The 18004-nt window shown below is 43.6% G+C and overlaps 1 protein-coding gene across 9 annotated transcripts in view; it reads right to left on the bottom strand.

Moving 5' to 3' along the window:
* The window catches only part of DOCK9 (dedicator of cytokinesis 9), a 989328-nt gene that overhangs the window by 671604 nt on the left and 299720 nt on the right, over positions 1–18004 (bottom strand). For all 9 annotated transcript variants that reach the window (XR_011194943.1, XM_069205169.1, XM_069205175.1 and 6 more), the window contains exon 2: positions 647–763. Coding sequence is in view for 8 of the 9 variants with exons in the window: in XM_069205169.1 (XP_069061270.1) it covers positions 647–763 (117 nt within the window). In the remaining variant the exon portion in view is untranslated. The remainder of the gene's footprint in view (positions 1–646; positions 764–18004) is intronic.

Below are 18004 nucleotides of genomic sequence, written 5' to 3'. Positions count from 1 at the left end.
AGCAGGTAAAAGTGACTACAGACGTAAGTGGCAACATGCCGCACTTGCAATTTCGACCATGTCACCGTCACTGTGAGCTTCTAAATGGACTCTTGCATCGCCAATGTGACTATCAGAACACCATTTAAGTAGATTCAGTGATCATAGGCAGTAGCAGACAAAGGGTGTCCACATTGATTATATTTCTTCCATGCACTGACGTTGTATGCTAGATTTCAATTCTATCTAGACATTCACATTACTGTGCAAATCAAAGGCTCGGTTTCATCTAATGTGAACGGATATGCAATGAAACATGAATATCTGAACTTGACACAAGTATTGACATTTCCATATCCTCAGTGAGTTTGTGGGTCTATTTTAAAAAGGTACAAGGCATTGAACTAAATAAATACCGGGCTCAAGTTTACACTGTACCAGACTCATGCTAAAAAGTGCACTAATTAACATGCAGGGTATACACCAGAACATAATGCAGGAAGTCACACTGGAATAACCAGTGTGGATTAAGATTAGATCTAGCAAACACTCGAAGTACAGCTGAAAATAAGATATTCATGTTCTCCCTTTATCTACTTCATATTTATTACAGTACAACACACAATAAGCCTTGAGAGCAGATTCTGGCAAAAAAGTAAGAGCTTACCTGAAAATCATCATAGGGGAACAGTAGCATTTCCCGTAATGCATCATTTAAAATCTGGGTCTTCTTTTGAACAATTATATTTTCATAGTCTATTGGTTCAATCAGCTTTGGTTTTGCCTAAAAAGTGAAGCAAGGAGAATAATAATCAATAGGAAGCAGATGGTGTACAAGACAATACATATCACACTGCTGATACCATTACCACTGAGGGGATTAATAAGTCCTTTCACCTACTGCAATTTTTGGCCCTGCACAAAGTACAATGCAAGAAACACCAGTTACACAAGATATTAGCACATCAGTGCAAAACCACAAAACGTTGTATTTTGTCTGGGATATTATGATGGTGTGCGTTTGATGAAGTAAGGGCCCTTATGTCTATTCAAGTTACACACCAAAGGGCACTCTAAGTATGCACAATATGCATACAAGTAGCATAAATATGGGACAAGTAATGGGAAAAAGGAAAGGAGGAGGGGGAGTTGGAATGGAGAGTTTATCATATAGAAATGTCCAGCCAAAGGTTTATTCTGACACTCAATATAATCAACATTGACAAGGGTTTAAAATGATCCTCTAAAATGACCCTTGTGGGAATGACTGAGAGTACCCACATTATACTCACAAATTAATTGCCATGGTGTGTGTGAGAGCCACAAAAACATAGCATGTCAGAAGTGGTACACTGTCATTCACCTAGTAGCTCCAAGAGATAGATAGCTGGGCACAGAAGACAAAACGCAATGGACTATGGAATGGGTGGCTACATAAGCACAATATGATCTGGGGGCCCCCGATGAGAACATTTTGGGCTAAGGAAAGCTTCACTTTATTTAATTATTTACTCTAGATGACCAATAATATATAAGTGGAAAACTTGTAAAATCTTGTCTATACGTCTTGAATCTGAATCTTCAACTGTAATCTCTGTTTGTTACTGTAATAAATAAAATCCCACAAAAAGTGTATAAAAAATAAGTAAGTGGGACCTGTATAAACAAACATTGGAAAATCCATAAGGACTAGATTTAAAAACATTAGCCAATCTTTCGGCTTTGCAAATACGTCTTACGAATGTCGTTCAGCATCGGGAAATGAGGGAAAAATGTTTATTGATGATGTTAAATAGCATCAGCAAAAAAAAAAAAAAGTAAAATGTGCCCCGGAGTGAATATGTTTGCATCCACATGCGTCACAATGTATTTGCACACGTGTCATGATGCTGCTGCAGGCATTTTTTATTTACTGCTCCAAAATCAAGGGCGCTTACCTTAGAGCAGTAGATTGAAAAATAAAAATTGAAGCATGCAAAGGCACATTATTAATAAAGATCATCCAGATAGCAATTTTCATTAACAGGTCACTGTGGAAAAAAAGATAAATAAAAAAAAAACAGGGAGGCACACACAGCAACAGAGAAGCAGTGAGCGGGGAAGTAACTGAACTCTACCAAAAGAGTTGGAGCAACAGTGTCATTGGAGGAGTGTGGAAGTAACAAAGGAGGGAGAGTTAAAAATAAAAAAAAACACAAGAAAAAGCCAAGTGGGTCAGGGGAAGCAACATGGAGAGGGAGGGGATGCGAGAGAGGAAGCAGCATACAAGAGTGAGAGCAAGAAAACACATGTACACCCATGGTGTTCCTAAAGCAAACAAAAAAGTAGTTCAATTGAATTAGACAGTGGAAAGAAAGAAGTCTTCCATCTGTAAGGTTGGAAAAGAAGCAAAGCTACAGGCGAGGGACAATAAGAGGAAGTTATGACATCAAAAAAGAAGCTAGCAAATGAGACTGACAATAAAGTCAACTAATGATAAGCACTGGGCTGAACCAAAGTCCTGTGTAACTACTGGTATTGTAAACAACAGGTCTTTCAGCAGACAACTAAATGTGCCGCTAGGCGCAACCTAAAAATAACTTTGTGTTGAGTTTGCTCTGCAAGCTGGTGCTCTAAATGTTAAAAGCTTGATTATTTGGATGCAGAGTTTGCACAGAAGCAAAACAACAGAGTGCAGACACACATGGATCAGCAAAGAGCAACCTAACATATAAAGATCAATGGAGACAATATTTGATTTTTAAATATTGCTATATTATCTTAGAGGCACAATCAAAAAAAGTAAGTTGATCCAAAAGCTTGGACACTGTAGAACTAGTAACACAATTTGGTAAATAATGCAAAGTGCATATATGACTGATATAAATATCACCCACAGCTTTCAAGGTCTTCTTCCTTACAGGATGAAGACGAGGAGCAGATATTGGATCAAGGCACAGGAGGAGCAGCTTTTAGTTAAATGTAGAAAAGACAAAGGGTTTGGGTGAATGTGGAGAAGGACTGGGATTTGCTGAATGCAGGGAAGCGGCAGAGGATATTGATGTAGGCACCACTAAATAACGCAAAGCAAAACATTTTGCAGCAAAACGAGGACAACCAAATTCTTACAGTTCGATACTCTGCAATGAATAACTGAAACCTTACTCCTCTCATCAGCAAAGAAGGGGAATTTCATTAACCAATCTAGGAATTATCTATCACCCCCCAAGATGTTCGACATACTTCCTCCTAGAGAGTGCCAATACCCTTAAGTAAGCAAGAGTATTAAAATAAATCACAAATTCTAACTGTAGTGTCGATTTCTCATTTGAGCCCCAAGGAAATGGTCAAATCTTATTACTGTGTACCTTTCATATTAACATTTTATTTTTCCAAGGAGACCTCAATCAGCAGCAGTACTGCTTTCCTAATAAACACAACGTTATTAACTAATGTTGCTCCTGATTTCATCATCTCCTGTAATAACGTATATGTTTCCAGCCTAGAAGACTCACATGCTGACACCTCTGAAGGGTAATCTGCATAATTTTGCAAGCAAGTTCTTATCATTAGAATACTCAACTCTGCTGGAGATGGGGATCCACCCAGCGAATAGCACTCCTTGTGTAATGGGAGACTACAGACCCCATGTCCAGGCCATGATACAATTAATATGTGGTGGCTGCTAATGATATATTCATAGGGACAAATCATTTTTAGCCTCACCTTAGCTGGGGAGGACTCCCACTGGCTCTTTCTATTATTCTCAATAGTTAATCATGATTCGGATATCCCTCATCCCCTCCACGACTAGCAGCATGCTTCTGTGTGTGTGGGGCACAGTTGAGATATTTTTCAGGTGCTAGTAGTCCCAGATCTGTAGGTTCTTCAAGAAACATTCAGTCTCAACAAGGTGGGTTGCCACGATCAGAAAGCGTAAGTGCAGATAATGCTAATTTCCCCACGCTCCCTCACATCCCTTTGCTGCTCATCACTCTCACCCTTCCTTCCCAGGTCATAGCATGTCAATTTTCATTCCCATAACTTACATTAGAAAATATAATCTATGTTAACCTATTGGTTCAAGCCAGATGGGACACGTCCAGACTACGGCCTTGAAGGTAGCATCACCTTTAAAAAGCTGTCAAGGACACAGTGTATGTCATATGTGATGAATAATCATCAAGTACCTGATTGAATGGCGGTCATTTTGCTAAAATGAAAAAAATGAGTAATATTTTGGAGACTCTGCGTTAATGTGAAACCAGAAAAGTAAGAATGCTGAGGAAAATTAGTATCCAAGAAAACAAATCTTTTGTTCTAGCAAGATTCACTTGAATCAAATTAGATGCCCAAATAACTCAAGTGGCGCAGTGATTCTGAAATGCTGACTCAGTGTCCACAAACTTTACTTCTAGTGAAAAAGGCCAGCCAGTCAAAAACGGACTGCACTGGGGGGGGAAGATTGACTGCTTTTGCATCACGACTTGTGACCAAACTCTGATGACTAGGGAGAAGCCTGCATGGTCAAGGACTGCAGGAGAGAAGAAGGTAAACTATTATGAGTGCTGGAAGCCGACCTTTTACTTTTCCAGCACCTAACAATCATGGCCTAGCCGCTTGTGACTATTTACTCAAGTGTTGAAAGCTGCAGAGATCAATGGCACTCTGACCTAAAGCAACCACAGCAGAGAGAAGGCACTCACCAGCACCTTCCACAAATGGTAAATGTAGAGGAATATATGATAACACACAATAGCTTTTTGCAGCGTGATTTGCCTGGGTACTCCTGCTCCTCGTAATACCGGGGTGCTGCTTGTACGACCACCATAATGTGGGATTTTGTCAGAGACTCTATAAGGTGCCACAGAAGCCACTTGTCAGTTCTGAAGTTAGCAATTTAGCATGATGTCTGCACAGGTTTTTTCTTATTTCACGTACAGTTTGAAAGCATTGACTCTCCGTATGTCCTATACTGGAGGACTAAAGTGGCAAACCAGATCAATGAACCACTGAGAAGAAACGGGCTGTGCGCTTCTGCAACACTAAGAGCGAGCTAAAATACTCTGAAATCATGCTCCCGCCCCAAAAATAAAGTAAGACTCATAATGCTTGCCTCTCAGAACTCATACCTTGTCCGGTGAACTACTGAATAGCTGCACAAGCCTCCGTCTGTAGATCGTGTCAATGCATGCAGAGTCCATCTGTTTCCTTGAAAACAACCCTGCCCACATTTGTACTCCTGAAGGTAACAGAGTGAGGCTAGAAAAAAGCCCATTAATGTATTAGTTTTTATTTCTGTAGTAAAGTCATATTGTTATGGAGCCATAAGATGTTATAATTATAGTGTGCCATTCACGTGTTCGCTTCACCTGAGCTTTCTAACCCACGTCACAATGCAAGAATACCACCTGACTGCTTGCCATCACTACCTTGAAACATAAACCTTAAACTGAGCTAAATGAAGTATCTAGTTCCTTAGGATCAAGGTACAACCAACAATAATTATTTGAAGGATTTTCCAGTTTCATAAATGGTCCTTAAGCCCCGGAGAAATGACTATTTGATAAACAAACATGTATTCACATTCATTACCTCCCGTCCCTCCCTCGCCTTCCTTTTAACCAATGAGGCCTCCCGCCTCCCCTCTAGACCCTCCCTTCCCCTTTCAAAAACCCCCCCCACCCTTATCCCCTCCTGTTCTTTTGTCTAGCCCACGCTAGACGGTTTTCTTTCCCTTTCTTACCTGCACGGCGGGGCCTGGAGGTCGTCGATGGAGGCACTCCTCGGGACGCGGAGCTCCGCGAGGAGTGCTACGGCTGGGGCGCGTCTTGAACGAGCAGCATGGTTGCTCGAGAGGCGTGTCCTGGAGGCCGGCTGACGGGGTCAGCCGGCCCTCTGTGGCTGGGACGTTGATTTCCGGGTTTCAGCGCCGCGGAGCCGCGGGGAACCGAGGGACTTCAATTCTGAGATGCTCTCAGGTAGGACGGGCGTTCGGCCCGTAGTGTTTATGTATTTGATGAAATAGGTGACCTCTTTAGGGATTGGTGGAGCCCTGATTGGGGGGAGGACCAGGTGCCTATATAGAGGGTAGTTTTTTGGGGTTCAAGTCAGTGATTATTTGTTTACCATGCCTAAAGTTCCAGCAAAGAGACGTAGGATTGTCTCTTCTTCCTCGGAGGAGGAGGGGGGTGAGGCTAGCATTACTACTCCTGAGACCTCACAGGTACCTGGCAGGGGTACTCCCCTCATGTCCAGAGAGGAGGTTCAGGATATGATTGAGGTGGCGGTGACCAGGGCACTACAAGCAGGCGTGGCCAGGACTGGTCAGTCTAAATGTGCGCACTCATCGGTAGCAGCTAGGAAATCCTCATCGGAGAGTGAGGATGAGGCCCCATCGACGTCATCTGGGGGGAAATATGTTTCCAGAGAAGATATGTGGGAAGTGATGGCACATGTTCGGGACAATTTGGGTTTCCCAGTGTTTCAACCTGCAAACTCGGATTCTCATTTATTTCCTCAATATAAGACACCTTCAAAGTTTGCCATGCCTTTTCAGGGACCTGTGAGGGATATGGTGTTTCGTGAGTGGAAGGATGTGGATAAGGCTCAGGTTCCACGATTCCTTCAGAAACTTTACTTACTTGAGGGTGAGGAGGTTTTTCCTCCTTCAGTACGCCTGGACTCTATTTTGGCTACTCTGATTGGCAAAACGGCAGTCAATCCGGAGGATTGTGTGCCTACGGATGCCACTGACCGTAAAGTGGATTCGGGTCTTAAGAGGGCTTTTGCTGCGGAGAATCTGGCGCTGAGGGCAGGGATTTATTCTGCTTATGCGTCACAGTCATTGGTTCAAGACTTTGATAAACTGGCGGTGGCTGTACAGGAAGGGGCGGAATGTTCGGAGCTCCTGGCTGGTATGGAGCAGCAGGCCAGATTGTTGGCTGATGTGTCTTCGGATGTGGTCCGTACTTCGGCTCTGGCATCTGGGTCTTTGATTGGGGATCGTAGGTCCCTCTGGTTGCGTTCCTGGAAGGCTGATCCAGGGGAAAAGGCGGCCTTGTTGAGACTGCCGTTTGAAGGTCGTACCTTGTTTGGAGAACAATTGCCATCCATGCTTTCCAAGGCTTTTAAGGAACGGAAGCATGCCTTACCTTATAAAGGGGGTTCTTCTTCGGGTAAAGGGTGGAAGAAACATTCCAGATCTTCTCCTACTAGGGATGCTAAATCCTTTTCATTTAGGAAACGGCGTTTTCAGCCGCGTTTTTCACCTAAGAAGTCTGCTCCTGCGACCCGGGGTGGTTTCAAGAAGGGGTCCTGACAATCACTGTGGGCCTGGCAGAGGGCCGGTTGGGGGAAGACTGAGTCATTTTCTTTCGGCTTGGAAGGACAGTGTAAACGATCATTGGGTACTAGACATTGTGGCCAATGGTTATGTCATAGATTTTGTGGTGGTTCCTCCAGATTCAGGGGTACGTCCCACACCTCTGCCTTCAGAGGGGTCACGGAGAAGAGCATTATTGGACGGAGTGCGGGACTTACTGGTCAAGGGGGCCATTTCCCACGTTCCGCTAGACAAACGGGGTCAGGGCACTTATTCGGTCTTGTTTCTTGTGCAGAAAGTTTCAGGGGGATTTCGGCCGGTGCTCAATCTAAAGGAGGTGAATACCTGGATCAGGACAGTGCATTTCCGCATGCTGTCCATTCAGACTATTTTTCCATTTGTCAGACACAGGGATTTTCTGGTGTCACTGGATCTGCAGGATGCTTACCTACACGTACCGGTGGCAAGATCCTCTCAAAAGTTCCTGAGGTTTGCTGTGGGTCAGGACCATTATCAGTTTTGCGTTCTGCCTTTCGGTCTAAAATCTTCTCCTCGAATTTTCACAAAGGTGCTGGCTCCTCTAGTGGCTTTGCTTCATTCAGAAGGGGTATTTCTACATCCTTATCTAGACGACATTTTGATTCATGCCCAATCACGAGACCTTTTGCAGAAGCAGGTGGTCCATGTTCTGGGGGTCCTGCAAAACCAGGGGTTTTTAATCAATTGGGAGAAGTCAGACTTAGTGCCGTCCCAGGATCTGGTTTTTCTGGGAGCTCGGTTTCAGACTCTTCTTGGGTTGGTGACTGTGTCAGAAAAACGGTTGGGTGTCCTACAGGCTTTGGTAAAGAAGGTATTGTTGCGGTCTGCTCCCCGAGCTCTTCTATGGTTGCGTCTGCAGGGTCATTTGGCGTCGGTGATATTTCTGGTTCCTTGGGCACGTTTCCATCTCCTGTGCTTGATGACATGGTTCTTGAGAAGGTGGACACCAGGGTCCGGCTCTCTGGAGGACAGGGTTCCAGGGTCCGGATTGATTCACAGAGAGTTGCAATGGTGGTTGGATGCAGACCACCTGAGGATAGGGGTTTCTTTATCGCCTCTGAGACCTGTGGTGGTGACGACGGATGCCAGCCTCTCCGGTTGGGGGGCATGGATGGGGTCGGCTCAGATTCAGGGGTTTTGGTCCCCTCGGGAGGCGAGTCGGTCGTCGAATTGGCGCGAATTGCGGGCAGTATTCCTGGCTCTGGTCCATTTTCAGGATTCCCTGAGGGGTTCGGCGGTTCTGGTTCGCACAGACAACTTAGTGGCCAAGGCTTATGTCAATCGGCAAGGAGGGACCAGGTCAAGGGCTCTGTTCAATCTAGTCAGGGAGATTTTTGTGTGGGCTCAGGAGTGGGTTCCTTCTCTCAGGGCTACGTACATTCGGGGGGTGGTGAATGTTCGGGCGGATCTGCTGAGCAGAGTGATTCCTTCCTCTCAACTTTTCTCTCTCCGGAAGTCTCTGTTTCAGCATCTGGTTCGGCTTTGGGGTCTTCCAGTGCTGGATGTGTTTGCGTCAGTAGGGAATGCGAAAGTGGATCGCTTCTGCTCCCGGTTTCGATGTCCCCAAGCATGGGAGGTGGACGGGATGTCATGTCCTTGGCCGCAGGGCCTTTTGTATGCGTTCCCTCCTTTTCAACTACTCAGGGCGTTTCTGTTACGTGTGAGGGATCTGGGGTCCAGGGTTGTCCTAATTGCGCCACTTTGGCCGAGGGCGAATTGGTTCCCCTTGTTGAGGCTGGTGGCGGACGGGAGGATGTGGCCTCTGCCTCTTTGTCCGTCTCCCCTGGAGTTTCCCTGCCTCCCATTGGGGTCATTGAGAAGGTTACACTTGACGGCCTGGAAGTTGAACGACGGGGATTGACAGGTCTGGGGGTGCCGATAGCTTTGAGTTCTACATTGCTGGCTTCGAGGAGACGTTCCACTTTGCTTTCTTATGGTAGACAGTGGAAGGTGTTTTCGGCATGGTGCTTAAGTCGTGAGTTAGATCCTACCTGCGCTTCTATCTTTGAGGTGATGCAGTTCCTGCAGGACGGTGCTCATTTAGGGTTGTCAGTGGCATCTCTTCGGGTGCAGTGGGCGGCTATTCAGGCATTCAGAGGACCATGGCGTAATCTTCAGGATGAAGGGCGCTTGATGCCGAGATTTTTTCAAGGGCTTGTTAATTTATTTCCTCGCCCGGTACGTTCTTTTCCTTCATGGGATCTGTCCTTGGTTTTGGATGTGTTGACGGAGCCCCCTTTTGAACCTTTGGGGGACTGTGATTTGCGCCATCTATCTTTGAAGACATTCTTTTTGGTAGCCATTACTTCGGCTCGTCGGTTGGGGGAATTGGGGGCATTGGCTTGTTCCTTTCCTTTTTGTAAGATTTTTCACGATCGGGTGGTTCTGGTTCCGGTACCTTCCTTTATTCCAAAAGTCAATTCTTTGTTCCATTCCCGGCAGGAGGTCATCCTTCCTTCATTTTGTCCGAATCCCTCCTCAAGGGAGGAGGTCCGTTTGCATTCGTTGGATGTGTGCAGGGTTTTGTTGGAGTATCTGCGGGTGGTGGCTCCTTTTCGTAAAGGGGATTCACTGTTTGTTCATTTTGGTCCGGCTCGCAAAGGTGAGAAACCTTCCACGGCTTCCTTGAGTCGGTGGGTTCGATCTTTAATTCTGTTGGCCTATTCCTTGAAAGAGGTGGTTCCTCCTCAAGGGATTCAGGGGAGATCTACCAGAGGCATGGCGGCTACAGTGGCGGAGCTTCAGGGGACTTCCGTGGTGGAAATTTGCAGGGCCGCCACTTGGGCTTCTCCTTCGACGTTTGTGCGTCATTATAGGCTGTCGGACTTGGGTAGTTTGGAGTCGGTGTTAGGTCACCGGGTCTTATCCTCTATGAGATAATGTTTGGGATGTTCTTGGTGCAGGATATTAAATAAAGGTCTTGCAACTCGATGTCCGTCTCCTGTGTGTTTTCTTGCTATGTCTCATTGGTTAAAAGGAAGGCGAGGGAGGGACGGGAGGTAATGCTTCCATTTTCTTACGATAATGGCATTACTCCTAGTCCTACTCCCTCGCCTTCCTTTTCCGTTCCCTCCCACCCTCCCGGTACGGACTGTCCGAGTTGCAGCTTGGGCTTGGTTTTTGTACAGGAGGGGATAAGGGTGGGGGGGGTTTTTGAAAGGGGAAGGGAGGGTCTAGAGGGGAGGCGGGAGGCCTCATTGGTTAAAAGGAAGGCGAGGGAGTAGGACTAGGAGTAATGCCATTATCGTAAGAAAATGGAAGCATGATAACAGTAGTCCATTTTGCTAATTAAAGTCGAATTGTGCTTTCCTATTTAAATCCAAGAATTTTCCTCTTCTTTTTCCACTGTTCCCAAATGCTGTTCAGCCATTTTCCGTTACACTCTACTTAAGATGCTTTCAGAATTCATGTTCTTTATAAAGAACTTATCAATCATAATGTCTTCTTTTTATGCGTATGTTTCTGTCGGTAACCTGCCCTTCCTACTTTGACTGCTGGTATCACTCCGGCCGGAGAGAGTTCTCACTGTGGTGTTGTTTTCTACACAACTCTATGTTCCAGGCAATTATCGGCCACCTATGGTGAGCACTGTTGTCACTACTAGTGTGCCACTGCCCCGAGGCGCCCGCCGCCCCCCTCCAACCCCCCATTAGAAGACTCAGCTCTAAAGGTAAACAGGGTTTACTCCAGACAGCAGTAGACGGTCTGCAACTTGGATTCAGGACAAAGAAACACAAACTCAATATATATACAGGGTATATCTTTTACAAAGAATATGTCTTGATTTACATGTTCGAAAGCTCTAGGAAGGAATGCACAAGACACGAAGGAAACTACAGGAAGCTAAAATAAGCACAAAAAACAAAGGTTCTAGCACTTTCTTGGGCCGGGTTATTTCTAGAAAGTTAAATAACCCACCTGGATCTGGTTCACATACAGAGACTGCGAGGCAATCAAAGAAAAAGTAAATGTTTTAGTGTGTGCTGAAACAAAACCATTAACCTCATAAAAATGTAAAAGAAACAAATCTTCAAGAAGGCAAAAGCAAACATTTAACAGAAATCCCTCACTGCTGCTGTAACACTTGCCCAGTTGTAACACAGTATCCTACAACGAGATGAACAACAAAGCGCAATCATAAAACGGAATACTGATGGAAACAATGCCTCCAATCGATGCACTTCTTTTGATAACTTCTATCAATGCCAAAGGAACGACAACAAAACGGACTACAGCACGGGAGCAGCCATCTAACAAAAGAACAGAGCAACGCACACTACGCACACTATCAAAGTAAAGCGAGATTAAACAAATACAAGGGCATTCTGGCGACTACAGGGGTAGTGTTTATTATAAAGCAGCAGTCCTCGGAACCAGCAGTAACAGGAGAACGCTGAGAATTACAGCGCAGCACACAATTTCGTTGAATGTGATCACCTGGTAAACCATATTCCGGTTATCAGGATAAAAAGACGCCGGAGAGTCTGAAAAAAAGAATTCTGTGTGTACGTGAACCCAAAAAAATACTGAAGGGGAAGCAGGACTGTTTCTAGGTGATGCAGGAGCAGAGAACCAAATGGGTAAGGAGCTTTCCCTCGCCCACCAAAGGAGCTGTCAGGCCCATTCAGAACAAGAAAACCCGTGTTTGTTCATTATTAGGTCGAGGCTGCCAGGCAGCACAATCTGCCTGGTTACAAATGACCTATTGTGGGCTTGCAGGAAATCAAGAGTCTACAATCCCATCCATTTTGTTTACATTCATATTCGCTTGCTTATTATTCAATGGCTTTCCTTGTCATAGCTTTTGCATTTTATGTTTGGCCCTCTGTGGAGCATATCTTCTTTACCTTCTCTCTGACTCGTTGGCTTCTATCCTTTCAATGCTCACTTTTAGGGAACAACATTTTCTTAAGCACTCCATGAAAGTGTATGTTTTTCCTGCTCTCTCCCACAGGTGATTCTTAACCCCACTTTCCAAATTGCTGGTGCTCTTCTCCCAAACTCCCTCCCATGCACTGTAGAGCTATCGCATCTGTGTGCTTCTCACTGTCTCCCCTGTTGCTCTCTCTCATGTGTTGCTTTTTCCCTCCTCCCACACCATTGTTTCTGCCACACCCTCTCCTCCATACCCCCTAAACCGAGTCTTTTTATTAAAAAAAAAAACAAAAAAAAAAAAACTTTGCTTAAGCGTTGTGGAGGGGACCAAGTAGCAAATTGCTGCCAAGGGCCTCCTTAAAGAAGTAGTGAGAAGGTGACTCTTAACTGGCACAGTTATATCAAAATTGAATAAAAAGCCAACCAAATAAATGTTGCATACCAACATAGCGTTAAAGGTATTAGGTCATATCATTTAAAGCATGCCTGTATTGATTCACAAAATATGAATGTGTGTTTAGATTGCTACTTGTCATAAAACAGTGCCTACTGCAGGTATCTGCGTGTAACCGTCCGGATAATAGCTACATTCTCACCAGAGACATCTCAGGATTTCATCCTTCCAAGAGTGATAAAATAGGAATCATTTGGTAGACTAATAGGAACACTTGTTACTTCTAGTGCTACACACTGGTAGAATGTCCCATAGCAAGCGCCACATAAAGACAAGTTATTACACATTGATTTAAAGACAGCAAAAACTAAGATTTTTTTATCCAAGTTACCGTTACAACTTTTGTAGACTACAACACTAAAACGTACTAAAATGAGGTGCTTCCTGCAGAGAAAATATATCATAGCCCTATACAATACCTTAATTATTCCTGAGCTATGCAAGAAGTCATATTGTGTAATACTGGTGATCAATCACAATAAGATAAGTATTGTGTACCCTCTTAACATCTGCTGAAATGTTTGTAGTTAACGAGTCACTAAGCAGAGCTGTGTAGAGTACAGTATGGTGTTGTCCAACTGGGGTTTGTATGCTTCTCATGTTTGCAGGCCACTGCAATATCAATATTGTTTTTCTAAATGAATAAAGATTCTTTTATGGCCAGTTTACTTGATCATGTTAAGTTGAATGCCACAAAAGTGGTATTGTGTTTCTACTATGTAAAAATACGTCTGTTTTTGTGAAAGTGCATTAATTGGTCTAAACTTTAAATTTTTGGGGAACAAGTGTACTTTGGTTCAATCGTTCTGATTTTGGTGATTAATGAGTACATTTGTTAGATTGTATCTTCAATTGTTTGTCTAACTGTACATTCATTAGGCGATTCTACATTTGATTAGGCGGAGTTTCATGCGTTCCATAGAGGACAGGAAGAGACTTTGTACCAGCTTCTTCAAGCTAAGCCCATTTCATTGTTTCTTCCAGACAGTAAGAGAAATCGTATTGATAATGAGGTTGCGGAGTTCTACTCACTTAAGGTTTTCCGATACTCAATTCTTGAAAGTGAAAGCTGTCCGGGAGAAAGTTCTTTATGGCAGGAGTATCCCTCTCATGTAAAACAATAAAAAAAAAAAGGTATTTGAGACCTAAAAACCTTTTAGGCTCGGCTGGAGGGGTGAAGTCACAAAAGAATCCTTGGAAGGGCCAATTCACTCTTGTGCTGTCAGGAGTGCATCTTACAAGCGCTTACACTTGTACCCTTGCATGTGCAGGATGCAGGTCGGGATAGGGTCATTGTCATGACAAGGCTAGGGCTCACACCTCTGGCGCTTTTCCAACTTTGGGAGCATAGCAGGACTTCGTGGCGTGAACCTCTGCTCAGGAGTTTGGACTCTTTTGGCCTAGCAAGAATAGATGAAATCTGGACCTTTTACGGACTGTGCAGTTACCGCTCAGATTGCCAAGTCTGATTCCTCTTTCATAAACATCTTTTTTTCATGAGGTGTAAGTGTAGATCAGTACGCAGTATTCCTGCCTTTATGATTAGAACCTGGAGACATAGACATTAGTCTTGCACTAATTTTAACCATTTGGATTTTTTTTTACTCATTTGGCAGTACCTCTGCCTAGCTCATGTTGCCATATGGATTACTGGTCCTTGATTGGCTACCATCTCAACCCCCGTAGTTGATGTCCACACACATAGCACCCTGCAGCCCCCTGGCTAAACTGGTGCTGCGTTTTAGTTTTAGTCTTAAAAATAATAATAATTTGTGTGTCTACCTCTCACAATTTCTCCTCCAGCATACTACTAGACGCTGCCCCCAAAGACAAGATATGAGCATCTCTCTGGTAACTCTGGTATGAAACCACAATACTTCTCCAATAGGATCACAAAAAATTCAAGACTGCCAACCATTGACTTCTCACAGTATAGCATGCTATCCAAATGGACATTATCAAAACTGCTCACATCCTATCAAGTAGGAAATCATTGATCCAGGTTCACATAACTTTCTGGATACAGTTATCAACAACACAAAATTAATAACATTTAAATAGGGCCTATGTACACATATTAGCTGAAGTGCGCAGAACGTGCAGATCGGACAGGAATATTAGCCAACAGCAGCACAAAATCTTAAAAGGTTCGAGACGCTATGCCTTTAAAAACTCTTCTGAATATTTCTTTCTTGCCGATATACAGCAGCGTGTGTCTGCGGGAAATGGAAATTGGATATCTAATGTGTATGTGCATGAACAATCTAGATGTAAGGCAATGGATTTCACTATTGAGCAGCTGTAAAATAAGTCAAACCCCTTTCCTAACCAACCATCATATGAAAGGTGTGCACGCAGACAGAGGTAGTTTGTTAGAATATTTCTTCAGCCCTTCTACATATTCTGGAGCTCCCTTCTCCACGCAGCTTCTACACCACCACGCAACCTATCAATGAAGACTGATAACTAAGGGGGTGTTAGAGCATGTATGGTGTATATTCAAGAGTAGTTGACAACATGTATCTGGTATCCTGGTTTTGTATTTTGCCATTGGGTTACACTACTCTAGCTTGTGCACAGAGGCCTAGGCCTGTCCTTTAACATGAGTGATGTCTTGGGCCTTTTCTGTAACCCTGGAGGTGCATACCCATATGACACTCAGTGGACTACTGCCCCTGTCACGGGTTTAACACAGAGCGATGGTGACAGCTTACCATGTTTTGAAAATCATTGTGGCCAGACCTTTTTATCTTTGTCACTGGACTGGAGGCCTATTGGCCCACTCATATTAAGTTCTGCTTCTATATGCTGACCTAACTCCTAGGACTAACAACACAAATATGTGTTGTCATGTTTGTAGCCTTGTATGTGAGTGAACTAGAGTAATGGAGCCCTGCGGGATCCACTTTGGCTTCTGCACAACATTGAGGGGAGGTTATTTTTCCAAACAATGTAAATATTTTGCTGAGATTCCTGAAGCTGGTGGGAAAAACCCTTGCCACTGAAGCAAGGGAAGAGGAGACAAACGTCCTATAGAGATGTAATAAGGTTTTTTGCTGATCCAGGGGCTGCTGATTAGTCATCCTGAAGCACTGCCATTTAGTCAATTGTGAGACGGCAAACTATTGTGAAAGGTGAAGGGGACCCCTTAAGTGAGACTCAGTATTTTGCCTTTTCCTGATCACGCCTTCAGTTTGGCCGATGAAAGCAAGGCGCAATAAGCTATTGCATATCTGTGGAATGTGCTTTTTGTAAATGTCCAATCAAATGAAATCCCAGTTGTAGATACTGTATGCTCGGATTCACAGAGCAATAATTCATAAATTGCATAGAATTGTTCGATATGCCTCTAAAACATAACTGCTTCCATGTATAAAGCATATGTTTTTTTAGTGCAACCTGGGAGTGTTTTTCGTTATTACTTTGGCAGAGCTTTAAAACGTGAGCTCACCATGAAGCTCTGGTCTCTTTAACAGAGAATATAGAAGGTCCCTCAGGAACCCTCGAGCACCATCTGGATATTAGGAGTCCAACAGAAAAAGAAACAGAGTGGAATGCCAAATTCGTCAAAACCGTTTACATGCTTATAAACATACTAAATGCATGAATGGCGGGTAGCAATCTGTTTAGAAGACACTTCAGTCCATCTTCTTATTGGAAAGCATCTAATCTTCAGTCGCACAATTGTTTTTGTGTCAAACCCATTAAAGAAAATCATTATGCACCACAGGCACAGCATGAGCATATGAATGAAGGGTTGATGTCTCTGGGCCTACTCTTTCCCAACCCTCGGTTTTCATATTAAAAATAACTCTAACTGGGTGTGTGAACTCTAATGGGTTCAGATGCAAAACAAGCCGACAACTGCCAGGATTTACTGAACAGTTATATCAAAGCCTCTTCTAGAAGTGTAGTGCTGCAGACTTTCAATGACCCTACATTAGTCTAGCAAACTACTCAGGACCTAAAAGCGTTTGCCTTCTGGGAAAGGGTAGTTTATTTTAAAGTGACATAGGATTCTAATTGTATTTTGCATAGTTGTACTATGGAATAAAGGGTGTAACTACTAACAATCTACATTTTAGATCCCTGATTGAGCAGATCCGTGGTGTTGTGCTCTCGGTTTTGTCCATCTACAATGATCTGCAAAGTAGGGATGCTGTTGGTGAAATAAGAAAAAATGAAACGGAGGGGGACTTTGAGTATCCCAACACAAGACATGTCTCTCTGCTTTTGGATGTCCTGGATATGTGGCTCAGTGTTTGTTTCCCCAGCTAGCCCTTCATTGGGATCTAAAATACCCCCTAACAAGTAGGATAATTTATTGTTAAAGTAATACAGCCACACTGGGGAACCGGTATACTGGCACTGAGCCTGCCTCTCTCCAGCATCTACTAACTGCCGGCATTTCAGGTGTTACATAAACAATTACTTGTTTGCCGAAAACAAGGAAAGAGGGAATTATAGCTCCAGTTAGAGTGGAAAGCTAAGAAAAAGACCCTTAGCACACATTTACCCCTCTTCCACAAGGAGGATGAGTTATGCCACAAAATCAGTTTTTTTCACCTCATAACTCCTGCAAATGGGAAACTTTGGGGTAGAAATATGGTGGGAGTCACACAAACCCCACCACTTTAGATACACTGTATTCCTAGTTTTTAGGGATACCTGTGTTTAGCAGGTTTCCATGGCTGCCAACTGACCAGAAGGCCAAATGTGGTAGGCAACCACCATCCTAAAGCTAGCTTATCTAATTATCTTTCTTTTCCTTGAGATAGTTGTGTTTCTGGACCTTTCTTGTCCTGTGCGATAGGCCATCCAACACATTTTGGACACAGTGTTTTTTTACTGGAAGATGTGTTGGGGGGGTAGGATACTTGTATGTTTGCTGGTGTCTTCAGGATTTATCTATGTTCTTCGATTCCCTTTGTAAAGGTCAGTGTCTACAAGAAACACTTTATGAAAAAGCCTGGCGTTAAGGGATCCGAGTGGTACAAATAACCTGATACCCAAACTCAGATTCTTGGGCAAATAAAAAAATGCACATCTTTCTTTAATATGCATTTTAGTCTTTAGATTTTCCATTACCAAGTGATGCATGGACAAAAAGAATGGAAAGTCACTGTAGGACATTACTGCAATAGTGGGCCAAAAGAGTCTGCTGGTGAGAAAAAAAATTGTTACATTTTTGCCTGTTTCTGAAAACTGGGTAGCAGGCAATCTTATTATAGCAAATAATTTGATGAAGCCATTTAAAGCCATTTAGAGGAAAGAAAACTGTCACACTTTCTTTCACGGCACTTCTTTCCTATTTTCAGAAACAAAATGTCATTTCAGTATTTTGTCTCAGGCAA

The sequence above is a fragment of the Pleurodeles waltl genome, chromosome 8 (assembly GCF_031143425.1).
Source record: "Pleurodeles waltl isolate 20211129_DDA chromosome 8, aPleWal1.hap1.20221129, whole genome shotgun sequence".
NCBI lineage: Eukaryota > Metazoa > Chordata > Amphibia > Caudata > Salamandridae > Pleurodeles > Pleurodeles waltl.
Note: the sequence above shows the minus strand (reverse complement) of the source record. Positions and strands in the feature narration are given on the sequence as shown.